General features: G+C 43.5%; 2 protein-coding genes across 4 annotated transcripts; both read right to left on the bottom strand.

Moving 5' to 3' along the window:
* Positions 1-3,587: 3,587 nt before the first annotated feature.
* LOC123054434 (uncharacterized) lies at positions 3,588-14,151 on the bottom strand. Of its 3 annotated transcripts, XR_006426171.1 has the most exons (4): positions 14,064-14,151; positions 5,179-6,103; positions 4,469-4,694; positions 3,588-4,395 (listed from the first exon to the last, which is right to left on the bottom strand). XR_006426171.1 is itself a non-coding variant. In XM_044478211.1 (2 exons), exons 1-2 carry the CDS (start codon positions 8,794-8,796, stop codon positions 6,067-6,069), a joined length of 330 nt encoding a protein of 109 aa, XP_044334146.1. In that variant the 5' UTR covers positions 8,797-8,841; the 3' UTR covers positions 5,809-6,066. The 3 variants fall into 3 exon arrangements, 1 of the variants encoding a protein (XP_044334146.1); XR_006426170.1 differs by lacking the exon at positions 14,064-14,151 and adding an exon at positions 8,504-8,841 and having other exon boundaries at positions 3,588-4,694; XM_044478211.1 differs by lacking the exons at positions 3,588-4,395; positions 4,469-4,694; positions 14,064-14,151 and adding an exon at positions 8,504-8,841 and having other exon boundaries at positions 5,809-6,103.
* On the bottom strand, positions 12,858-13,923 carry LOC123054435 (uncharacterized). The gene has a single exon (XM_044478212.1). It carries the CDS (start codon positions 13,678-13,680, stop codon positions 13,390-13,392), a length of 291 nt encoding a protein of 96 aa, XP_044334147.1. The 5' UTR covers positions 13,681-13,923; the 3' UTR covers positions 12,858-13,389.
* Positions 14,152-26,286: the final 12,135 nt, after the last annotated feature.

Below are 26,286 nucleotides of genomic sequence, written 5' to 3'. Positions count from 1 at the left end.
AGTATATATGCACGAATGGATTTATCCCTTGATAGTTATGGACGTTCTTAGCATTTTTTAAAGAGAAAAATGACTATGTGACGAGAAAATGTACGTGCTTGGCAGTGAATTTGACTCATGTAGAAGAAAAATGATAACTTGTATCGTTGTTCGCCTCAAGAAATATAAATTTATTTTTTACTTCGGTTTATTCGGTTAACCATTCGGTTTCTCGGTATATACCATAAAAACCAAAGTTCAAAACGGTATGAAAAGTTCATACCGTATCAAAACCATAAACCATAAAAACTGTAAAATTGGTTTGGTTCGGTTTATTTTCGGTAGGTTTTTCGGTTTGGTTTCAAAATGCACATAGTGAAAAAAACCAAACCAGGAGCATTTTTTTCCTTTTTCGAAAGCGGTTTTCGAGAGGCACGGCCGTGCCTCTCGCAGAAGAAAAAACATGTTGTGACACAGAGTGCGACACGCGATGGCGATAATAACTCCAAATAGCCTTGGGGAGGCTGCGAACGACCGCTCCTCAACTCATCAAATGGGCAGGCCCAGCTCAGTAACTCGCTCTGTGCGTAATGAGCCTCTTCCAATGGGCCCTGCAGCCAACACCGGCATTTTCAATGGGCCGTACTTTAGGCCTGGTCGGCATATGTAAAAAGGTTCGACGAGAGTTACAGGGCGTCGTCTTCCGCAGATCACTCCCCAACCCCACGCTCCCCTGCCCTAAAATCCCTAAAGAGCTCCACTTTTCCCCCTTCCCCCGGATCCCCCCCCAGCGATGGCGGCGAAAGTAGCCGGCGGCGCCGCATCTCTCCCGGCGGCGCAAGAGGCGAGCCTCGCGAGGCATTACACCGCGATGGATATCAGCGGTGGCGAGATGGGGGAGGAGGCGGAGGTCTCATCCTTCACCACGCGCTTCGCGTCGCTGCGCGTTCGGGAGGACCGGCTGGCCAAGATCGCTGCTAGCCTGCGCCTGATCAAGGAGAAGCGCGGCTCCCGGCCCCCCACCTACATCGAGCTGGCCGCCGCCGTCCTCCTGAAAGACAGCGTTGCCGCCGCCCTCCAACGCCGCGCCACCATCGTCGTCGGGCGGTCGCTGCTTGAATAAGTGGTTGTTATTATTATTATTATGGTACAAATTACCCTAATTTAATGCATGTTCGTGATAAGACCCTAACGATGAGGTGGTAGAACATATGTTATGGTACTATGTATTGGCGCGCGTGTTGCAGTAATCCCACCATGGTTCAGTTATCTGTATTGTGTGATTATTTCTGCTGATTGTGCCTCTGTTGGGGATCCAATGATGATGTTTATCTTGTGTTGCTGCTCTGTTAGTGTAGAACTAGATAGAAGCTTTCACGAGTCCCTCCGTTCCTAAATATAAGCCTTTTTAGATATTTCAATATGGACTACATACAGAGCAAAATGAGTGAATCTATACTCTGAAATACGTCTATATACATCCATATATAGTCCGTATTGAAATCTCTAAAAAGTCTTATGTTTAGAAACGGAGGGAGTACTACAGTACCTGGACAATAATTCTGAGTAGGCAGATTTCTCTTTCTCGATGTTTTAAGAGATTTCTTGACCCTGGTTGTGACAGATCCGTCTTGATCTTGAACTTTAAGCTGGCCTCTAACCAGATGTCACTCCAAACTCTATTTAATGCTTGGAATCACTGGAGGTCGATCATAATCAAAGTACCATCTCCACACTGATTGTCCAGAATTAAATAGTTATGCAGTTATGTGTGAAGATCTTTGCGCCAAATACTTTGGAGTGACAAAATATGGTGAAGTTGAGAGATATGTGGTGCTTGAACTGATTGGCTTTCTAATGCTGGCAGAAATTCTTTGCAGCTTCTTGGGTGCGCCTCAGTGTCATTCATGTGCTGGGTGTTCCTTGGATTGGTGAGCTGTCTTCTGTTGGTTTCAGTTTATGTACTTAAGAAGTTGGCGTCCATTATTCAAATTTCTCCAAAGCCATCATCTTCTTATAGCCTGTGAGAATTATCCTTGTCATAAATGAGATAGCAAAGTTTTTGGAAGAACAGCAGTTCAGTATGCCATAAGAATCTTTTTTGTTCCCTGTGAGCGTTGCTTCTTTGAGTTGGTTTTTCTTGTGTGGAGAGATGGGACAACAAGGAGCCTCTTGCATCTACTTGACTCACCAGCTGCATATGGATTAATTACCGATTCTCTTAGTGCACATCTTCGGCCAGCAAATAAAATTGACTCATGGGCATCTTAGGAGAACAACCATCCTTCTGCTTCATGCAGCACAATTGGACGAAGCCCTACTTTCATGAAATTTGAGTGGCCAGATTAATATTTTTTGATATTTCAAGAGGTTTCTTGACATTGGTGGTGATAGACCCTCCTTCCTTGATCTTGTAGCCCGGAGGCCTGCATTGGAGAAACTCATATATCCTATCCTGTAGAACCAAACGGATAGCCGGTGCTGTGTTTTCCTTGGATTGGATGTAGTGGTGGCTTATGTTGTTGCCTTGCCTTTACTGCTGCTGCAACTAGCTGAGCCTGTTTGTGCCCTTTTTGTTGCCGTGTTTATGCCCATCTTTTCATTGTCGATCCAGTTAAGCCAAAACTAGTTACTCTTCACATCTCTCACACCTTGATATACCTGGTGTACTAGTAACTAGTTACAGTTCATCCATGTGAAGCTTAACTAGTTACTAGAACAAATGGAGTACTACATTCGTTCTTAAAAAATACAGTACTAGACTGACAGAAAGCAGACCATGTTTATGCGTCATCTCCTGATCCCAACGGCTTGGACAAAAGGAAATGTGTTGCTTCACATCAGATCAGGGAGGGAACTTGGGATCGGATGAATGGAAGGTTGCTAGGATCTCTCAGCTTTGGTTGCTTGTGAGGGCTTGTATTTTTGCCTATTTATTATTATACTATCTTAGTAAATATTTACCTTCGTCTGTCAATAGCCTGTTTTGCCGGCACCCACGGATGTGAAGTTCCAGCTAATTTTGTGGAACGAGCTTACGGAAAGTGCTAGGCCCTTTCTCTGCCTCTTGAAGTTGAACTAGAAGGTGACGCGCGCTTTGCTGCGCCGCTTTTCACTATCATGTCTATTGTGTATTTTTTCTAATCATTTAGTTACTGATATTTTTTTTTCAAAATTTGTTGATGTTTGTTGGATGGCGTATTTTGCGCTGTTTGCTTTGTGGGCTTGGTCCCCGTCTTTTGATTGGACAGTACTAATCATGTATGCGCAATGCAAAAAATATTTATTAAAATAATATAATTTTTTTGAAACAGGTAATAAAAATTATTATTCAATTTGCAAGATTGCGCTGCTAAAGGGTGATATCAACAACCAAAAAGCAAAAATATAAAAATTAATGTTCATTTTTCACTTATGAGCAAGACACATTGTGATTGATCCAAAACAAAAGGTGAAAGCACATTCCTAGTGTCTTATGAAAGCATGTCATTGAAAGATCTTGTTTGTACACTTGGCAACACACTTTACACTAATCCAAATTAAGTAAAAAATACGTGTTAAACATGTACAAAACATGGTATAATTACCATCAAAACTTTAATGCGACTTTGTTTTACACATGGATTGCACAAATATATGGAACGCCTCGTCTAAATTATTAAACTATTGATGTACGAAGCACCTTAATCTACTCGGGAAATAGAGCCTTCAACACCAGTGGAACGTCACCATGCTTGCACAAATACACTAAAAACACTCATGCGCTACTACTTGGGTATCATCTAACTACTTGATCCATCCATCTTGCCTCTAGAGAGTGAAAAATAAAGAAAGCAAAAGGAATGAACTTCTGTTTTTTAATCGGAACAAAAATAATGAACTGTAGAGCACCGTCAGTACCATGCCCTCTCCTGACCTCCCGCATGAGGCCAGTTGTCGATGGTTAGTCCCATCATAATCATAATTGACATGGCTCAGTCCAAGACAATAAAAAATGTTAATTGCACAATAGCTAAAGCCTAAATAGGATATTAAAAAAAAAAGGAGTACTTAACCAGTAAATAGACTGCATTTCAATTAGTGGAGGATTCTAACAGGCGAAACAAAGTTGCAGGAAAAATTGAATTTCATCCGACCCAGGCAAATAAAACAATATATTGCACACAATTCAAATGTATGAATGTTCATGTAATTTTCCGTCAGGTTACTTTCTCCTTCACTTCTCTTCTTACTTGAGCTCCTCCTTAGTTTAGACCTGCAATTCTGAGCAGCATCTGGTTGAAACTGGTGCAGTAAAAGCATACTGATTATTATTGATTTGTTCAATGGATGTTGCAGCTCTTGAGTCCAGGAGTTGTGAGAGAAACCATTGTGATGTAGATGTGATTATAGTTCCTTAGCTGGAAGACGTTTGGACTACAGAAGAAGGTAAACATCAGTAATGCAGAGGTTTTCTACTTGCCCATCTATCAAGTCTCTTGTTGCTCACCTGAACATCATGAATTCGAAGAAGTGTTCTGAAGGACCGTGAATCTGATTTCTAAAAGCAGGGAATAGCTCTAGTCTGAGTAAGAAACCATACTACATGAACCTAGCAGCAAACTGGATTAACCTCATTGTTGGTCGAGGATGTATCATGGAGGAGATTCTGATAAAGTAAGACAGGAACAGAGTGCCTATCAGAGGACAGGTTTGTCATGCTTGTTTTCTTGAACCTGTAAATGAACGAAAACAAAAAGCTAACACGAATTTATTTCAGGTTGGACAAAAATACCGATTGTAGGTTTAAACACCTGCTGCTACTACATTTTGTCGAAGTGAACATATTTATCAAAGCAACTTGTTGGCTGCAAGTTTACTATCATGCTTTGTTTGGCCTCACCATCAAGATTTTGTCCTCCGAACTTGCATCAGACCATAGTACACGTTGGGCATATTTTCAGTTGTTGGAATATTTCTTAGATGAATATATGCAGGAACGGAAATTATTTCCGTTCTCATATAACCTGAACCTAAGAGCCCAAGAAGAATTATTTCCTTTCTCGTATATAACCTGAACCTAAGAGCCCAAGAAGAATTATTTCCTTTCTCGTATATAACCTGAACCTAAGAGCCCAAGAAGAATTATTTCCTTTCTCTTATATAACCTGAACCTAAGAGCCCAAGAAGAAGAAGAAATACTCGGTACAGTAGTCTAACCTGCAGATCCGGTGAATCGGTGATTAAGTGCGGACTCGGAACCATCGGCTCTGTGAGATCTCCTCCTCCCGACTCCCTCCTGCTGCCAAGCTCCACCAGGAGATCCTCCCCCTCCTCGTCACACATGCAGGCGGCCGTGGTGGCCTCGACGGCAGCGAGGTACGTCTGCTCAAGCTCTCCCATAGAGGCAGGTGGGTGAATCTCGCCCAAGGGACAGCGGGCTCTTCGCCTCAGGGGAGCGGAGCGGCGATTCGACGGGGCTGGAGCTGAGGCGGGCCTGTGGGGGAGGGGCGGGGATCGGGGAGCTCCTGCCTGTGACGGCCAACGCAGCAAGGTCGGGGAGCTCTCCCCGCAGCATGCCGGCAAGGAGCCGGAGGAGCGGCGGCCGCACAGGCAGCAAAGAGGCTCCCAGATTTCCTTCCTCCGAGGAGTATGTTTTGGGAGCTTGCAGCTGCGAACAGAGCCTCTTTTCGTTCTCTTTCCACGCATGTTGGGCCGCGAAACCGACCTTGGCCCCGAAGTACTACACAGACTTGAAATTGGTGAAACCGTGGACAGCTTAAATTAATCATCCATATGAACTGACATTCAACCAATTCTCAACACACCAACAGCCATGATCCAGTAATAGAAACAATGTGATGATAGCATTCGTAATTCACCAAGGCACAGAGTAATGCAAGCATGATCACACTTCAGAACCAACACGTTCATAGCTACACCCGTACTAACAATCTCACAGCTCCAAGTTTAAATTAATCACCATCAGTCAAACTGCAGCCGTGCTTAAAATAGGTACAAAGCCCCTAGAACCATGATAGCCGACTCCAATGAAAGGGGGGTGAAGAAAGAAAAGGGATGGTATGCTCCAGGACTTGTGATCATCTCTTAGCATGCAACATCCCCTCCATTGTCCACAGCAGGCCTACATGATAGTCAACAACACAACTGAGTATGTGGCTATGTGCACAAACATTATATATATATATATATATATATATATATATATATATATATATATATATATATATATATATAGTCCAATAAAGGAGGAACCCCGCGAAATTATATTAAGGAGCTACAGGAGACCCAGACCCCCTAGCCGAACCCGACGAATTTTACCGAAGTGGCTAAACTCGCTTCCACGGGGGGTCAAACCAGAAGCCACATCTGGGCTCCCACCTACATATATGCACAAACATTATATATAGCTAGTATATAAATAGAATATCGTATAATGGTGTTATACTATAGAATACCACCTACATCTATTTAGTAGGGCTGCTAAATCAGTAATTGCCTCTCTTTTTTCCAAGTGTACTTATCCTGTTATCCTACTCACTGTTTGTGATTGATCTCACCATTTTCATGATGTTCTCCACTTCTTCATGTCCCCAAACAAATGGAAGGCGTGAAGATACCTATAACCCCAAAGCAATTCCTTTCAAGTTTGAAAATCAAGTGTGTAGTGAAATAGTGAATGCCAGGCTCTGAGAGGCAGATAGAACAAGACATAATTGGAGCGAGGACAGAGAAGTCTGAAGGCATTGTCCACAAGCTCAAGCCATGCCACACCTAGCACTTTAATGTAGAGTTTGGTACATGGGTTTGGGATGAAAGACCATTCACGAAGCAAATCGATGGTGAACCTGACATTAACTGAAGCAGATCAAAATTTTCCAGGTACTAATTTCATCTAGACGGTCACATTGTTTCGCTGCTAAGACAAAACTGGAGGGGCTCTAAACAGTGCGTAGCAATGCAATGGTAAATGTTCGGCGAAAGAGAATAATAATTGGTGAAGATCCTTTGCAGATCTTGAGGGCAGCGACGAACAAATTATAGATTAACTGGTTTGACCCTGAATTCTTTACCGAGCGGCTACTTTTGTGCCCCTGAACAATTTACTACTAGCCATGCTAATAGAACTACAACCACTATCTAGGTACTATACCAAATCTCAACTGTTAATTGCCTACTACAATCAGACACATAGAAGAGTCCCAAGGAGATAGAATCTCCCATTCTGCCTACATCCCTACTTCATCTTTTTGAGTTGAAAGTGGCTAAACTCGCTTCCATGGGGGGCGAACCAGAAGCCACAGCGGGCTCCCACTCCCACCTATATATATGCACAAACATTATGTAGCTAATATATAAATAGAACAAAAGCAATCAAAATGTCTGTTCAAAAAGGCATATTTGTTTTCTACGCACAAGTTACTGGTGTTATACTATGGAATACCACCTACATCTATTTAGTAGGGCTGCTAAATCAGTAACTGCATCCTGTTATCCTACTCACCGTTTGTGATTGATCTTACTGTTTTCACAAAGTTCTCCAGTTCTTGGTGTCTCCAACCAAACGGAACATGTGAAGATATCTATAACCCTAAAGCAATTCATTTCTAGTTTGAATAATCAAGTGTGCAGTGAAATAGTGAATGCCAGGCTCCGAGGCAGATAGAACAAGACATAATTGGAGCTGGGACGGGCAAGTCTGAAGGCATTGTCCACAGCCCAAGCCACGCCACACCTAACACTTTAATCTACAGTTTGGTACTTTGGTTTGGGATGAAAGGCCATTCAGTAAACGGGCAAGTCTGAAGGCATTGTCCACAGCCCAAGCCACGCCACACCTAACACTTTAATCTACAGTTTGGTGTACTTTGGTTTGGGATGAAAGGCCATTCAGGAAACAAATCAATGGCGAACCTGATATTAACTCAACCAGATCAAGAAACAAGTACTAACTTACTCAATCTAGACAGTCACATTGTTTCGCTGCTTAGACAAAACCGGAGAGGGGGTATATTGGTGAAGACCCTTTGCAGATCTTGAGGGCAGCCAGGAACGAATTATAGATTGGTTTGACCCTGAATAATTTACCTAGCTGCTACTTTTATTCCCCTGACGATGACCAGTTTACTATTAGCCATGGTAATAGAGCTATAACCACACCTCTACAGCTCTAATGTTTGTGGAATAAATCAAGGTACTACGTACTAGCACATTTCAACTGGCCTGTGATTAATCTATCTAGGAACTATACAAAATCTCAACCGTTAATTGGTTACTACAATCGGATACATAGAAGAGTTCCAAGGAGATAAATCTCCCATTATGCCTACATCATTACTTCATCTTTCGAGTTGAAACTGGGCAGACATACAGTCTGGCCTGTTCTAGGCATACTACTCTGCATATAGAATAATGCATATTACTCTGAATTCTGAAATGGCCGTAGACTAATTAGTTTGCAATCGCAAGGAACCGGCAGAAGGCATAGTGACCATGAATGCTGGTGCAAGGAGCGAGAACTCACTCGTGGTGAGAAGCCGAAGCCGAAGCCGAAGACGAAGAAGCGGGAGGGGGAGCCAAGGGTTCGGGGAACTCCAGTAGGATTTCTTGGCTGAACAGGCTGAGGTGGTTGTCGAAGGCGGGGACGGGGCCGACGCTGGCCTCGTACTCGGCGATGGTGGCGGTGGCGAAGTCGTCGATTTGGTGGAGGTAGAGTTTCTCCTCCTCCGAGAGCGAGGTGGCGCGGTAGTAGTGGCGCGTCTTGTGCATGTCCGAGAGGTCGGCGCAGTACTCGCCGAGCATCAGCTTGTGATCCATCACCGTTAATTGATTATATCAAGGAGCCCCGCGAAATTATATCAAGGAGCTACATCGGAGACCCCGAGCTGAACCACACGAATTTTAACCAAAGTGGCTAAACTCGCTTCCATGGGGGGTCGAACCAGAAGCCACATCTGGGCTCCCACCTATATATATGCACAAACATTATGTAGCTAATATATAAATATAACTATGGTATACTGGTGTTATACTATGGTATACCACCTACATCTATTTGGTAGGGTTGCTAAATCAGCTACTGCCTCTCTTTTCCAAGTGTACTTATCATGTTATCCTACCATTTTCACGATGTTCTCCACTTCTTCCAAGTCCCCAACCAAATGGAACACGTGAAGATATCTATAACCCCAAAGCAATTCATTTCTACTATGAAAAATCAAGTGCGTAGTCAAATAGTGAATGCCAGGCTCTGAGAGGTAGATAGAACAAGACAAAACTGCAGCTAGGATGAAGAAGTCTGAAGGCATTGTCCACAAGCTCAAGCCGCGCCACAACTAACACTTTAATATAGAGTTTGGTACATTTGTTTGGCATGAAAGACCATTCACGAAACAAATCGATGGTGGACCTGACGTTAACTGAAGCAGATCAAAATTCTACTTCATCTAGACAGTCACATTGTTTCGCTGCAAAGACAAAACTGGAGGGGCTCTAAACAGTGTGTAGCAAAGCAATGGTAAACGTTCGGCGAAAGAGAATAATAATTGGTGAAGATCCTTTGCAGATCTTGAGGGCAGCAAGGAACAAATTATAGATTAACTGGTTTGACCCTGAATAATATACCGAGCGACTACTTTTGTGCCCCTGAACAATTTACTACTAGCCAAGCTAATAGAGCTACAACCACTATCTAGGTACTATACCAAACCTCAACTGTTAAGTGACTACTATAATCGGACACGTAGAAGAGTCCCAAGGAGATAGAATCTCCCATTCTGCCTACATCCCTACTTCAACTTTTGAGTTGAAAGTGGCACGGGGGATCGAACCGGAAGCCAGAGCTGGGCTCCCACCTATATATATGCACAAACATTATGTAGCTAATATATAATAGAACAAAAGCAATCAAATGTCTGTTCACAAAGGCATATTTGTTTTCTCAGCACAAGTTACTGGTTTTATACTATGGAATACCACCTACATCTATTTAGTAGGGCTGCTAAATCAATAACTGCATCCTGTCATCCTACTCACCGGTTGTAGGGCTGCTAAATCAGTAACTGCATCCTGTCATCCTACTCACCGGTTGTGATTGATCTTACTGTTTTCACAAAGCTCTCCAGTTCTTGGTGTCCCAAACCAAAGGGAACACGTGAAGATATCTATAACCCTAAAGTAATTCATTTCTAGTTTGAATAATCAAGTGTGCAGTGAAATAGTGAATGCCAGGCTCCGAGGCAGATAGAACAAGACATAATTGGAGCTAGGACAGACAAGTCTGAAGGCATTGTCCACAGCCCAAGCCACACCACACCTAAAATTTAATCTACAGGTTGGTAATTTGGTTTGGGATGAAAGGCCATTCAGGAAACAAATCGATCGCGAACCTAATATTAACTCAAGCAGATCAAGAAACAAGTACTAACTTACTCGATTTAGACAGTCACATCGTTTTGCTGCTAAGACAAAACCGGAGAGGGGGTGTATTGGTGAAGACCCTTTGCAGATCTTGAGGGCAGCCAGGAACGAATTATAGATTGGTTCGACCCTAATAATTTACCTAGCTGCTACTTTTATTCCCCTGATGACGACCAGTTTACTACTAGCCATGGTAATAGAGCTACAACCACACCTCTACAGCTCTACTGGCTGTGGAATAAATCAAGGTACTACTATACTAGCACATTTCTACTGGCCTGTGATTAATCTATCTTGGTACTATACAAAATCTGAACCGTTAATTGATTACTACAATCGGACATAGAAGAGTTCCAAGGAGATAAAATCTCCAATTATGCATTGCCTACATCATTACTTCATCTTTTGAGTTGAAACCGGGCAAACATACAGGCCTGTTCTAGGCAGACTACTCTGAATTCTGAAATGGCTGTAGACTAATTAGTTTGCAATCGCAAGGAACCGGCAGAAGGCATAGTGACCATGAATGCTGGTGCAAGGAGCGAGAACTCACTCGTGGTGAGAAGCCGAAGCCGAAGACGAAGAAGCGGGAGGGGGAGCCAAGGGTTCGGGGAACTCCAGTGGGATTTCTTGGCTGAACAGGCTGAGGTGGTTGTCGAAGGCGGGGACGGGGCCGACGCTGGCCTCGTACTCGGCGATGGTGGCGGTGGCGAAGTCGTCGATTTGGTGGAGGTAGAGTTTCTCCTCCTCCGAGAGCGAGGTGGCGCGGTAGTAGTGGCGCGTCTTGTGCATGTCCGAGAGGTCGGCGCAGTACTCACCGAGCATCAGCTTGTGATCCATCACCGTTAATTGATTATATCAAGGAGCCCCGCGAAATTATATTAAGGAGCTACATCGGAGACCCCGAGCTGAACCACACGAATTTTAACCAAAGTGGCTAAACTCGCTTCCATGGGGGGTCGAACCAGAAGCCACATCTGGGCTCCCACCTATATATATGCACAAACATTATGTAGCTAATATATAAATATAACTATGGTATACTGGTGTTATACTATGGTATACCACCTACATCTATTTGGTAGGGTTGCTAAATCAGCTACTGCCTCTCTTTTCCAAGTGTACTTATCATGTTATCCTACCATTTTCACGATGTTCTCCACTTCTTCCAAGTCCCCAACCAAATGGAACACGTGAAGATATCTATAACCCCAAAGCAATTCATTTCTACTATGAAAAATCAAGTGCGTAGTCAAATAGTGAATGCCAGGCTCTGAGAGGTAGATAGAACAAGACAAAACTGCAGCTAGGATGAAGAAGTCTGAAGGCATTGTCCACAAGCTCAAGCCGCGCCACAACTAACACTTTAATATAGAGTTTGGTACATTTGTTTGGCATGAAAGACCATTCACGAAACAAATCGATGGTGGACCTGACGTTAACTGAAGCAGATCAAAATTCTACTTCATCTAGACAGTCACATTGTTTCGCTGCAAAGACAAAACTGGAGGGGCTCTAAACAGTGTGTAGCAAAGCAATGGTAAACGTTCGGCGAAAGAGAATAATAATTGGTGAAGATCCTTTGCAGATCTTGAGGGCAGCAAGGAACAAATTATAGATTAACTGGTTTGACCCTGAATAATATACCGAGCGACTACTTTTGTGCCCCTGAACAATTTACTACTAGCCAAGCTAATAGAGCTACAACCACTATCTAGGTACTATACCAAACCTCAACTGTTAAGTGACTACTATAATCGGACACGTAGAAGAGTCCCAAGGAGATAGAATCTCCCATTCTGCCTACATCCCTACTTCAACTTTTGAGTTGAAAGTGGCACGGGGGATCGAACCGGAAGCCAGAGCTGGGCTCCCACCTATATATATGCACAAACATTATGTAGCTAATATATAATAGAACAAAAGCAATCAAATGTCTGTTCACAAAGGCATATTTGTTTTCTCAGCACAAGTTACTGGTTTTATACTATGGAATACCACCTACATCTATTTAGTAGGGCTGCTAAATCAGTAACTGCATCCTGTCATCCTACTCACCGGTTGTAGGGCTGCTAAATCAGTAACTGCATCCTGTCATCCTACTCACCGGTTGTGATTGATCTTACTGTTTTCACAAAGCTCTCCAGTTCTTGGTGTCCCAAACCAAAGGGAACACGTGAAGATATCTATAACCCTAAAGTAATTCATTTCTAGTTTGAATAATCAAGTGTGCAATGAAATAGTGAATGCCAGGCTCCGAGGCAGATAGAACAAGACATAATTGGAGCTAGGACAGACAAGTCTGAAGGCATTGTCCACAGCCCAAGCCACACCACACCTAAAATTTAATCTACAGGTTGGTAATTTGGTTTGGGATGAAAGGCCATTCAGGAAACAAATCGATCGCGAACCTAATATTAACTCAAGCAGATCAAGAAACAAGTACTAACTTACTCGATTTAGACAGTCACATCGTTTTGCTGCTAAGACAAAACCGGAGAGGGGGTGTATTGGTGAAGACCCTTTGCAGATCTTGAGGGCAGCCAGGAACGAATTATAGATTGGTTCGACCCTAATAATTTACCTAGCTGCTACTTTTATTCCCCTGATGACGACCAGTTTACTACTAGCCATGGTAATAGAGCTACAACCACACCTCTACAGCTCTACTGGCTGTGGAATAAATCAAGGTACTACTATACTAGCACATTTCTACTGGCCTGTGATTAATCTATCTTGGTACTATACAAAATCTGAACCGTTAATTGATTACTACAATCGGACATAGAAGAGTTCCAAGGAGATAAAATCTCCAATTATGCATTGCCTACATCATTACTTCATCTTTTGAGTTGAAACCGGGCAAACATACAGGCCTGTTCTAGGCAGACTACTCTGAATTCTGAAATGGCTGTAGACTAATTAGTTTGCAATCGCAAGGAACCGGCAGAAGGCATAGTGACCATGAATGCTGGTGCAAGGAGCGAGAACTCACTCGTGGTGAGAAGCCGAAGCCGAAGACGAAGAAGCGGGAGGGGGAGCCAAGGGTTCGGGGAACTCCAGTGGGATTTCTTGGCTGAACAGGCTGAGGTGGTTGTCGAAGGCGGGGACGGGGCCGACGCTGGCCTCGTACTCGGCGATGGTGGCGGTGGCGAAGTCGTCGATTTGGTGGAGGTAGAGTTTCTCCTCCTCCGAGAGCGAGGTGGCGCGGTAGTAGTGGCGCGTCTTGTGCATGTCCGAGAGGTCGGCGCAGTACTCACCGAGCATCAGCTTGTGATCCATCACCGTTAATTGATTATATCAAGGAGCCCCGCGAAATTATATTAAGGAGCTACATCGGAGACCCCGAGCTGAACCACACGAATTTTAACCAAAGTGGCTAAACTCGCTTCCATGGGGGGTCGAACCAGAAGCCACATCTGGGCTCCCACCTATATATATGCACAAACATTATGTAGCTAATATATAAATATAACTATGGTATACTGGTGTTATACTATGGTATACCACCTACATCTATTTGGTAGGGTTGCTAAATCAGCTACTGCCTCTCTGATTTCGACCACCCCGATAGATCAGTTATCGCGGAAGCTTAGGCCGGCCGATCAGCACTTGACGATCCACGAGGTCTGAGAGAGGGAGAGGGAGAGCGAGAGAGGGATAACCTTGCCGTCGCCGGCGCCGGACGTCGATGTCGCCATCACGGGACCGGGGGAGCGAGAGAATAAGGGGAATTTCTTTGTGAGCGGCTAGCCGTCGGTCGGCTGAAAACGTTTTGTGACCGGCCCATTTATCATGTTCTATCTGATCCGTTGGATCAAGATCCAACGGATAACGCATCGTCTTTCAGCTCGAACCTTACGCACCGTTCCCCTTCTTTCTCCAACCGCCGATCATGGCAGTGTTGGCCTGAGAATTCCGTGTGAATGGTTCACTGGATGACGGATCATGTTTAGGCCAGGCTGGTAAACCTGTCATATCTATAGAGCGCAGGCGAGCGTGTTGGGCGTACTTTTTCAGAAAACGGGTCTGTCGATCAAAAAACAGTAACACTCTATCAAAAAATAGTGCTTTATACAGCACAGAGAAAGGCCACAATTGCAACGTGGTTAATCGTGTTTCTCTATTTTTGTGAAAAAAAGAGAGGAAAGTATGCTGACAACGTCGACTCTCTCTGAAGTTGTTTGTTTCAGCTGTTGCATAGACGTGGAGTTGATTGCCTTAGCAAGCCCTTGGTAGTACCATGCACAGACCCACCTATAGGGCGGGGCTATACCGGCCGTCAGGTATTCACCGTCATCCTGACAACATATACCATGCGAGCATACATGAACAATGTTGACCAGTCCTTCTTTGGCCGGCGAGAACAGCTCGTCAATCAGGTCAATAGAAAGGCCGACCACACCTCAAACGTCATGTGACCTATATCATTGGAATCAGGAACTCCTACTAGAATCAGCCGAGCCGACTCGGGGCGGGCAGACCACAGGATCAACCCCACATGACGTGGGATGTCCCCTCAAAAAAAATGACGTGGGATGTACAACTATGGTACTGTGGCCGCGCGAAGGGTGCCAAGTAAGTTCACGTTTTTTATGCCGTGCCAAGCCGGACGAGCGTGCCGTGTAGCGTTTGCTTGATAATTCCATGTGAATGGTTCGGTGAGCGATGGATCCCATGCAGGCCAGACGGGTAAACCTGTCGTATCTATCGAGCGCGATCAAGTGTGTTGTGTGTACGTTTTCAGAAAACGGGCTGGTCAAAAAACAATAACACTCTACCAAAAACAGTGTTTTACAACGAGGTTCATCGTGTTTCCATGTTTTTCCAAAAAAAAAAGTATGCCCAGAATGTCGAATCTTTGCGTGGTAGCCTAGCAAGACAATGCCCTAATATAGAAGCTAATAAGATATAGCGTCCTCTCCCCCTGAATTTTTCAAAAAAGCGAATGGTGGGTCACTTTCGCGCAGCTATTGCTCAACAGCCCAACCTTACGGTCCGTGTAGTAGCCTGATCGCTCTTGCTAGCCAGATATGTCTTGGTTGGACGAGACAGGTGTCAGGATCATTCGTTTCAGACGCTGCCCTTGCCTTGCCTGGATGCGGAGTTGATTGCCTTAGCAAGCCCCTGGCAGGCCCACGCGCACACCCATCTGCAGCTTGAGATGATACTAGCCATCAGCCATCCACCATCATCCTGACAAGATCCACGATCCGAGCATACAGAATCAAAGTCTGCATGGCAAGGCTGGGCATGCAATGCACCGAGCCGGGTGGATGCGCGCATCTGTCTCACGCAAAAATGTAACATGAGGTTGAAGAGTTTTTTTTTTAGGATCGTTGAAGAGTTTAATGAGTAATTAGAAGTATTCATGATGCTAACAGACACGCACTTAAAGATGATACTACCAGCAAGCTTAGCCAACAATGTACTAACAACTTTTTCAAACAGCAATTCAAAAACAAAGTATGAGTAACATGGTGGTACTTAATCCACGTTGTACTCCCTCCGTTCGGAAATACTCGTCATTGAAATGGATGTATCTAGATGTATTTTAGTTCTAGATACATCCATTTTGGTGACAAGTAATTCCGAACGGAGGAAGCAGTAACGAAGGTTACTCGTCAGCTACTTAGTTATAGATGGCACACGTAAAGAGGACCGACCCATTATGTCCAAGATGGAGCACGGCAACCAACCTCTCATCACGGGTCTTCTTCCACCCATTCACGACGGGACGTTCATCTTTTGCCCACGTCGTGTATGTGGTTGCCATGGCAGTCGTGTCAGAGATGACAATTCACATGTCACCACTACGCCGAGCCTGCATTTGCTCAGGAAACACACGTCGTGGAAGTTTCTGTTGCAAAGTACAAATGATGATGGTGGCGTGCCTTTGGCTCGCTTCAGTGCTTATAGTCGTGGTTAGGTGTTCTAGGAATCTGGATGTAACTTTTAGAGTCAATTACACCACAAGTGCCTGAACTTGTCGAGAAAAGTCAGTTTGGTGCTAAAACTTGCGGCATACATTGAACCGATGACATAACTTGTCTTGTGCGTGCATCTATACATACCGGGTACTGATGTGGTGTGCCAGCATGGCGCAGGGCCCACCGGTCAGTGACCGGGCGACAGGGACAAGGGTTTGTGACCTTTTTTCCAAACCCCCATGAATTTTTTTCTCAAAGAAACAGCCCCTTGAATTTTTTCTTAAAAAAAGTAAAGAAAAGTCACAACCCGAACCAGCGACCTGAAGTACTCTGGCCAGCCGGGCAATCCAACAGACCAAGTACGATTTGATGTTCATTTTGGATAGCTAGACATAATGACCTATAGCCTTTTTTTAGAAACTAATTTTGTTAGGGGATTTTGAGAAACTTTTTTTTTTGAAGTGTAGGATTTTGAGAAACTAATGAGCTATAGCCGATCACGCACATAAGTCTTACATGAGCTGCTGTAACCACGGCCCATTTTTCACATGTTAGTTTTTTTCCTTTCTTAGAATTATGTATAAATATTTAAATAATAAATAATATGATTTAATAAGTTATTTAAAACAATGTTCACGTAATTATAAAGAATATTCTTATGTAAAAATTCATATAATTCTAAAAAACGTTTTTATTTAAAAGCATATTCATGTAATTCAAAAAAAAAATACACGATTATATAAAAATGTTTACATAACCAAAAATATTTATTATTTATAATAATATTGAATAATTATAATATATTCATGAATTATAAAATTATTCTTAATTTCAGAAAAAGATTCATGTATTTTTAGGCTATATTCATCTATTCACTTTAAGAGAAATATTATTATTTAAAATAATGTTCACGTAATTCTAAAAATTATTATTGTATAATTTGAAAAGTAAAATGAAAAAAATAATATGAATTATAATAGTATTTACGAATTGAAAAATTATCTTTTGAAAAATGGGCCACGATGACATCAGCGGTGCAGGCCATATAAGCCCCATGTGCGTGTTTGCTTATGGCCATTAAATATGGCTATCAAATATATACAGCAAATAAGATTTGGTGTGACTGCCAGCGTTGTTGTCTTTTTATTTTTTGTGGTAACAGCGTTGCTGTCTTGTTAAGTTCAGGTCGCGGGCTCGATCCCCCGTAGACTGGTGGGTCCCAAGTCTCATAGAGACAATTCTTTATAATCTGGCTGCAGTAGTTACGTTTCAGGGGCTTTTAGAAAAAAGAAAAAGATTTAGGGGGTTTTCTGTGTTGAAAAAATAATTTTAAGGTGTTTTATGAAAAAAAAATTGGCCACACGCCCTTATCCCCTCCTCCCTATCACTGAGTGGGTCACACGTCATACTGGCGCGCCATGTCACCACCTTGTACGTATACAAACATGATTAGCACCGTAGATACACGCCCAAGCCAAGTTCTGTCACTGGTTCTATGTATGCCGCAAGTTTTAGTACCAAACTGATTTTTCTCTCCAAGTTCAGACACTTGTGGTGTAATTGACTCTAATTTTTATTTTTCTTGTGTTCGTTGTATTGCCATGATTAGAGATGAATAGATCGAAAGTTTTTCACAAAAAATTGATTTAATTAAAGCATGAATATAAGTATTGCATTTTATTGTCTTACTAGGAGTAGGCGTGGCTTGTTCCGAACATTGGTCTTGTTTAACTCGTGCACAAGGGGCACCAAGGACCCATCATACGGGCCAGCATTGCATTCCAGAACACGATCCTCGATGTTGCCCACAAATTCTACGGCAATGTGTAGCTCTTGCCAAGCGAGGTTTCTTTCTGCAGTGGCATGACTCCTCTCTCCTATCCTACGAGTTCCTGGGGATACGCTCAAGTTAACTCTCCAAATTACTCCCTCAGTTTCAAAATAGATGACCCAACTTTATACAAAGTTAATACAAAGTTGGGTCATCTATTTTGGAACGGAGGGAGTATATGTAAGCAATATTAGTTACATGAAGTTAGTTACTCGAAAATAAACTATTTATAATTCATATAAACTTCCATGGTGGGAGCACTGAAATAGTTGGCATACGCAGCCTGATACGAAGATTGGGTTGGCCAATGATGCACATGTCAATCTTCGCCCCGACATCGAGCTTGTATGTCTTGGCCAGTTCTCACCACCTAGGGCATGTCTGTAACATGTAACGCCTTTAGGACATCAAGCCTTGCAAAGCAAGGGATGATCTTGGCAAAATAAGGGGGAGGGGGTGATGGTGCAAAATACCACCAGATCCCTCGATAGGGGTCCAAGCGTAGCTAGAAGTCTTAGATCGGAGGTCACACGAGGGGTTTATCCAAATTCGAGCCTACAGAGAGTAATACCCTACGTCCTGCTTGTGTTGGTTATTCATGGTGGAGGGATACCCCGTGCGTAGGGGTTTACAACGGTGTATGAGATTGCTACCAAGAGTTTGTAACTGGGAATAGATGGAAATGAGAGCCCCCTTAGGCTCCCTTTATATACACGAAGGAGGCTAGGGTTTACATGAAGGTGGATGTGATCTTGGCTGTCGCCATCCTTGGCTTGGAGGGCAAGAAGACCTATAGCGCCCTCTTTAGGATTTCCTATAACCATGGGCCTCTCGTCAAGCCTGAGGCCGGGCTCCCTTGGACGAGCCACCGGTGTATAACACCGCCAGGGGAAATCATATCAGACACTACTAATTAGTTAGTCCCCTTTGTGCATGTAAGAAGCCTCAGTTAGTTATGAAATCATCCATTATTCCTACGAACATACCGTCTTCGACATGAAGTCCTTTCAAGGACAAGGAAGAAGCGATTGTTCTTCATCCACCTTTGCCCCCGTTCAACAACCTTATCACACCTGTTAATTAACTCGGCTGTCACCACACCTGGACACACCGGATCCATTGTTGCATTAACAGTGATTAGAATATTTAGATGTATGATACATTTATTTATTTTCTCTCTATATTTTCTGCCAATATTCACTCTTCCTGATCTTCTCTGTTATTACTTTTCCCATTCCTCTTATTTCTTAACTATTTCTCTCTTCTGGCTCTGTTCTATTATTCCTATCTTTGTCTCAGTGCAAATATAGATTTGTGATTTGTGTTGGACATAATTAACAAGGCATAGTAACTAGTAATCAGCATGTATCCCGATCTGGGCTGTTTGCCTCGCTTCAATGCAGCATCTCACAAACTCGGGTTCACCCGGCGCATGCTAATTAATTGTTAGGGCTGCTGTCCATCGGTGGAGGCTGGCTCGGTTTAGTACCACCTCGCTTGCGGGAGGAGGCCATGACCACCTTATAAGGGAGAGATTCCTTCCTCACTTCGGTACGGGCTTTTGGAATGGAGTGGGCTCTCCGCTGAATGCTAGCCCATGTGCGCATAAATGTCTAGAACATGTGCGAGTGTGGTCTAGATCGAGTTGGATGCTAACATCTGGTATCAGAGCCAACATCGCCATGCCTTCCTGAGGGGCTTCTCAGGGGGATGGGATGTAGGCCTGCTGTCCACCGGTGGAAGCTGGCTCGGTTTAGTCCTACCTCGCTTACGGGAGGAGGCCATGACTAGCTTATAAGGGAGAGATTCCTTTCTCCTTTCAGTCCGGGCTTTTGGGATGGAGTGGGCTCTCCGTTGAGTGTTGGCGCACGTGAGCAATAAACGTCCAGAACGTGTGCGAGTGTGGTCTAGACCGAGTTGGACGCTAACAGTAATCGACCTAGCTGGCTACGCATGGCACTAATTTGCGATAAACTAAATAGCAAGGTACTGTGTGACACTACTAGGGAAAACCCTAGTAGTAGCGCGGGTTTTGAGGCTATCAGCAGCGCGGGCAGCCGCACTACTACTACGGCGCTACAGCTAACTGTTAGTAGTAGCGCGGTCTGTACCCGCGCTACTACTATTGACTATAACAGCATCGCTTTTCCAGAACGCGCTACTATTAGTTAGCTGTAGCGCTTTCGTAGCCCCGCGCTACTGCTATAACTTTCATCATTTCCCCCCCGCTTCCTACCCCGTTTCAGTTTCAATAAACTGCAATTTCCAGATACTAGGACTACTAGATATCTGGAATTTCCAGATATCAATTTCATAAAGCATTATATGTATTGGGTAGTACTCCCTCCGTTCCAAATTACTTGTCGTGGAACTAAAACCATGACGAGTAATTTGGAACGGAGCGAGTACTAGATAACAATTTCATATATAGTCAACATGCATCCTCAAACAGTACTAGGTGATATCGACGACGATCATTATATGTCGTTCTAGATGATGTCGACGACGATCATCATATGTAGGTCTAGATGATATCGACGACGATCATCATATGTAGTTCTAGATGATATAGCCACACACACATATGTAGTTCTAGATGATATCGACGACGATCATCATCCTGAAGCCTGGGCGGTGGGTGTTCCTGATAGTAATTAGGATGGCCTGTCCAACACGAAGATTCTTGCCAACGAGGAATCTCTTCCACCCAACCGAGTTTAAGTGTGTGCGACTGTGTGTGTCCATGCGGTAAGTACAGGTGGCGACGGAGCCCCTTGCGGTAAGGCGCAGTCCAGCTGATCCTTCTTCATCAGGCTCGATACCACAACTCACGGATAGGTTCTTTGGCAATTTCTGAATAAGAAAAACATATCAATTAATAAATAGCCTCGCACATACTCTTGCAAATATATTTCTATTAAGTATAGATTTCTACACTATCAAAAGACACAGTACTACACATTTGTACTAATTAAGCATGAATCCTACTAATAAGTATATATGGATTATCTACACTATTAATAGTTCCTTGGATTCTACACTAATAAGCATGTGATCAGACTCTACACTAAAGCATATCATCGACTAGATTCCACACAGCATATCATTGGACTCTACACTAAGCATATCATCGGATTCACTAAGCATATCATCGGATAATTTGCATTTATAAGTATAACAATAAAGCATATATATATATATCATCAAATTACTACAGTCAGTACAACGTACCATTTCATGCCGATCGACCATGGTACTTGTCACACAGGTCACGAATGGCACCCCGACAAAGTCATCACGTGGCGGAATTATGTCCCATAGGTTGCACACCTCCTCCTCGCCCAGCCTCATTCTTTGAGCTACGATGGCTTCATGAAGTGGGTTCTCATCATCTTCATCGAGTGGGTCCTCATTATCTTCATCATCTTGGTCATCTTCATCATCTTCCACCAGGTTGACATAAATGACAGCCAGCTTGAGTCTTTCTGCTCTAAAGGAGAAGCCGATCAACTCACTACCAGTAAGACGCATGCGGGCGAGGAAACGGGCCCATCCATCTCCTCCAATCTGCAACATATTGCGCCCTTTCTTGACCTCCATAGTGTACGCCCCCCAGGAGCCTCAAATGTCACAGTGTCTCCTGTCAGCTTGTTGAATTTCAACCTCACATTGCATGGGACGATCTGTGTAAAAAAAGCAAGATGACACAATGCAGTAATTCCAACACTAAAAATAAAATAGTTGTTACATTTCATCTAATTTCTTACCGCCGCATGACGAAAACTCGGCTGGAAGTAGATGCCGAACAGCTTGCCAGTTGCAAAGCTGCTGGCGCACCTTGACTTGCACAGTCGACATGGTGGTGGTGGTGGTGGCGCCATTTTTCTAAAGCAATATGAGCAAAGGATTAACGATCCACTTCACAGGAAAGAAAAACAGTAGCATGTGATATTTTTGGTTCTCCTGCGAGAAGCAAGTTGATAGACAATTATAATCCTAAGATCTAGTAACATGTTAGATGACAAGGTACCACCTACCAAAGCATTTCGGTGGCACCTATTGCCGAAAAGCCTTTTCACAAATATCTACCAAATCAGGGTACCACCTACCAAGACATTTCATCTTATTTGGCCCCTATTGCCTAAGATAATTGATTAAAAAACAAGTGGCAAATTTAACTAAATTGGCACCTACATTTTGCCAAAAAATAACTTATTACAGAAAAACAAAAGCATCTAGCTATCCATGTACAGAAAAAATAACAATAAAATGGTGCATACTAAATCAACTAAATCAACTAGCCTACTAAATCAACCAAATCAACTAGCATACTACATCGACTAAATCAAAATGTTCTAAATTAACTAAATCAACTAGCCTACTAAATCAACTAAATCATATCAACTAAATCAAAATGTTGCATATGAACTAGCTTACTAAATCAAAATGTAGCAGGGAGGAGGGGTTGTGGATGGAGGAGGGAGGAGGGAGAAGGAGGGGCGACTCGAGGAGGGAGAAGAGAGTAGGACGGAGGAGGAAGGCGGAGCAAGGAGGGGCCGACCGACGGCGAGTGGAGGGAGGACGGAGGAGGAAGGCGGAGCGAGGAGGGGCCGGCCAGCGACGAGTGGAGGGAGGACGGAGCAGAAGGGCGGTATCGAGTCCAGCGAGGAGGAGGAGGTGACGGCGGCGCAGAGGGAGGAGGGGCGACGGGGAAGGACCGGCGCGGGGGGGGGGGGGGGTTGAGGGGGAGATCGAGTGAGTGTGAGTGGATTGGATAGAGGAGAGTGGGGGTGGGAGATGGAATGGCTTAGCAGTAGCGCGCTATAGAGAAAGGCGCTACTGCTAAACGACCTAACAGTAGCGCCTTTCACAAAGAGCGCGCTACTGCTATGTGTCAGCATGTAAAAATAGACATCAAAAATACATTGATCAGCAATGATCTTTTTGTGTATAATCTAATTTGTCAATATGAGTCCTCACCGGTTTAGTAACCGGGGAAGACTCATATTGTGGCTACAAATTTTACACATAGAGTTCAGTGAAGACCAAGTGCTTGTGATAGTTTGAGAAGTAACATATTTAAGGTGGTAGAAACCCTCTTCGCGGAGCGAGGTGGGACTAATTTTTTTAGTAAACTTAGCAGTAGCGAGTTCTGCTGGAGCGCGTTGCTGCTATATAGCAGCAGTGCCTTATTTTAAAACACGCTGTTGGTAAGATTCTGTGTATAGACTTTTCCCTAGTAGTGTGATCCTAACTAGCCAATCTAATTATCGCACTGAGTTACTTGTTTGTGACGTGCCTATCGACAAGGGAAAGAGAGGGGAAACGCAGACAGGCAGTCGAACGGACAGTTCAGCAGCCTCGAGGGAGGCCTGGAGACGGCGGGACGGCAGTGGCGATCTCCGAGTCCGAGGTTGAAGAGAAAGGCAGCTTCACAGGGTGTCCTAGCTCACGTGGCTTGGTGGAGGGTAAGAAGAGGTCGTGACGGTTCTTCTTAACACGACAGCGAGGCGAGGGGATGATGGTGGCTATGGGAACGACGGCGGCGCAGCCATGGAAGCTTCGGCCATGCCGGGGACCGAGCGAGAGAGGGCGAGTGGGAGAATGGGGGGAGGTCTGCTTGATACAGATGGCAACAGCAAGTTATCCGCGGCGTCGCGCTGGCGGCAAGCAAGCAAGAGGTGGTAAGGCACGTGCGCGCGCGCGTCGCAGGACGACGAATGGCAGTTGGGCTGGGCCTTAGCTACAGTGACAGGCCGGCTGGTAAGTTTCTCTCTCTCCGTGTGTGTGTATTTTTTTTCTATTTTCTTTTCTGTTTTCTATTTTTCTCTCTGTTTTGAATTTGGTTTGCTAAACCAAATAATTTTGTTAGTTCTGAAAATAATTGTGGATGCAATATGAAGTATTACAAAGCCCCATAAAAAAATTCAGAATTATTGGAGCTATAAATATTTTTACGGGAAAAGATTCCAGTCAATCGGCCGATTGACAACGCGTCGTCCGCCGCATCAGATGCGCACCACACATCCCATGTGAGGCCTATCACCGCTATCTTTTTCTTCTTACTTATCTGAATCGCTAATGACTGAGCGCCACTTGTTTCCTTTTTTCCCCTCGTTCAACTTCTGCAACATGCTTTTTGTTGCAAAGAAAGCTAAAATAGGACCTATGTTGCAAAAAAAATAAAAAATCTACATATGTTCCCGCAACAAGATATCTATTAAAAAAACCTTGCATGACCTCTGTGGCAAAAATAAACTCTACAAATGTTTCCACAACATGATCTCTATTGCAAAAAATATTCTGTAACATAAACTTTGTTGCAAAACAAATTCTAAAAATGTTTCCACAACATGATCTCTGTTGCAATTTTTTTTGCAACATAATCACTGATGCAAAAAATCTGCAACATAACCTCTATTGCAAAAGTTAGAATGCCCGTCAGCTGCTTGATAACGCCAGATCTAGTGGCTAGAGACCCGGACTATCTTTTAAAAAGATCAACCGGCGGATGCGTAGCATGCCCCTATTTTTATGGCCATTTATTAGCCCTAATTAAAATACTCATGGAGTTAATTCAAAGCCCAACGTATCCTGGAAAAAAATTACTACATTTTTGTTAGAGGTTTTCATCTTATTCGATAAATGATGAACATTTTTGTATGGCATTTTGGGTTCATTGGAAAATATTTTAATTGAACCTATTTGAATTGATTTAGTGCTAGAGTTTTGATCGTCCCCATGTTTAAATGAAATGGAAACATGATGCAACAATGATAGCTAGCCTAGGTACATTACCAGACTAGGGTTGTGACAACCACTACCGCCCACCAACTCCCGACACATAATCTCATTTGAAGATGTGCAATAGCAGATTAAAGTAACATCGTAAAAATGGCAAAGGCAAGAGGCATGCCGTGGAAGATGTTGCCACAACTATATGAGGATGGGCACATTGATAGTTGGAAAAACCAAAATGTGGCAATCGAATAGCGGTCATGCATTCCAGAATAGAATATTCGATCGAGGAGTGGCATCTAACAATGGCAGAGCCAAGAGGCATGCCGAGGAAAACGTTGTTAGAATTATTTCTTATCTACTAGGACTTATATTTCTTTACAGAGGGAGTACCATAAAATAACGAGTGAGAAAAAAAATCAAACCATCTCAGTCGTCTAATCCACCTGATCTAAAGTGGTCCAAGTCGCCCTAATGGTGAGCACCAACCATGTTTAGCACACAACTAATGCCATACCTAATATCAACATTAGAGTTGACCACATATTAACATGCAATTATTAACTTACCTAATATCAATGTGCAATTGATAACCTACCTAATACCCATGTGCATTGGACATACACGATTATTAGTAGGATGAATGTTGCGACGATAGTTGAACAGACCGAAACCTGGCGAAAACGCCAAAACCGTTCGCCCATTGCAGAATGGACCATTTGACCAAAGAATGACATCATAATATCGACAAAGCCACGAGGAATGGCGAGTAAGACGTAGCCACTGCTAGGAGGATAGGTGATGTTTTTCTGAACATTTTGATATCTTATTTGAATTTTTCTGAGTTAGTATGATTTTTATGAAGTTTTCAAAATCATGGTCAAACTGTCAAAGGGCAAAAGCATAAGACGAGCAAATTGGTTTTGGCAGGAATGCGTACTTTTGGAAACTAGGGGTAAACCTGCCGAGTGTGACCCAACTAGGGGCATAAAACCAATTATCCCATAAATTATTCACAATCTAAAAGACCCTGGAGGTGGCGACACCAATATCTAGAACAATATGGTCGTTGGATGCGATATGAGCCATGACCATGTCATTTGAGATGTAAAGACAAAACTGGGGATCTGACGTGATTGTTGACCCATACATGGGCCCCGGTTCACAGTCTTATAGGCTTCCTGCATCATGGATACATCCAAGCTGTTCACCAAATCTGAATGTTGGTGTGTGTTTTAAGGTTGTCTCCTATAGATGAGACCGCTAATGCATCTAGGTCTTGCTGACAATGGGAGGAAGGTGGTCATCTATGGTGACATTGTCATGAAGTTAGTCGAGGCGGTCATACATTGGTTGTTTTAGAGGGGAGGGTGGGACTTCAGTTTTAAC

The sequence above is a fragment of the Triticum aestivum genome, chromosome 2D, assembly GCF_018294505.1.
Source record: "Triticum aestivum cultivar Chinese Spring chromosome 2D, IWGSC CS RefSeq v2.1, whole genome shotgun sequence".
Taxonomy (NCBI): Eukaryota; Viridiplantae; Streptophyta; class Magnoliopsida; order Poales; family Poaceae; genus Triticum; species Triticum aestivum.
The sequence above is the reverse complement of the archived record's forward strand: the minus strand, read 5'-3'. Positions and strand labels throughout refer to the sequence as shown.

Excerpts from the sequence above, each read along its gene's own strand:
- LOC123054434 (XM_044478211.1), bottom strand. The coding sequence starts at position 8,796 with ATGGATCACAAGCTGATGCTCGGCGAGTACTGCGCCGACCTCTCGGAC. Across the intron at positions 6,104-8,503 it reads GCTTCGGCTTCTCACCACGA|GCCTGCTGTGGACAATGGAG; the intron begins GTGAGTTCTCGC and ends ACTATCATGTAG.
- LOC123054435 (XM_044478212.1), bottom strand. The coding sequence starts at position 13,680 with ATGGATCACAAGCTGATGCTCGGTGAGTACTGCGCCGACCTCTCGGAC.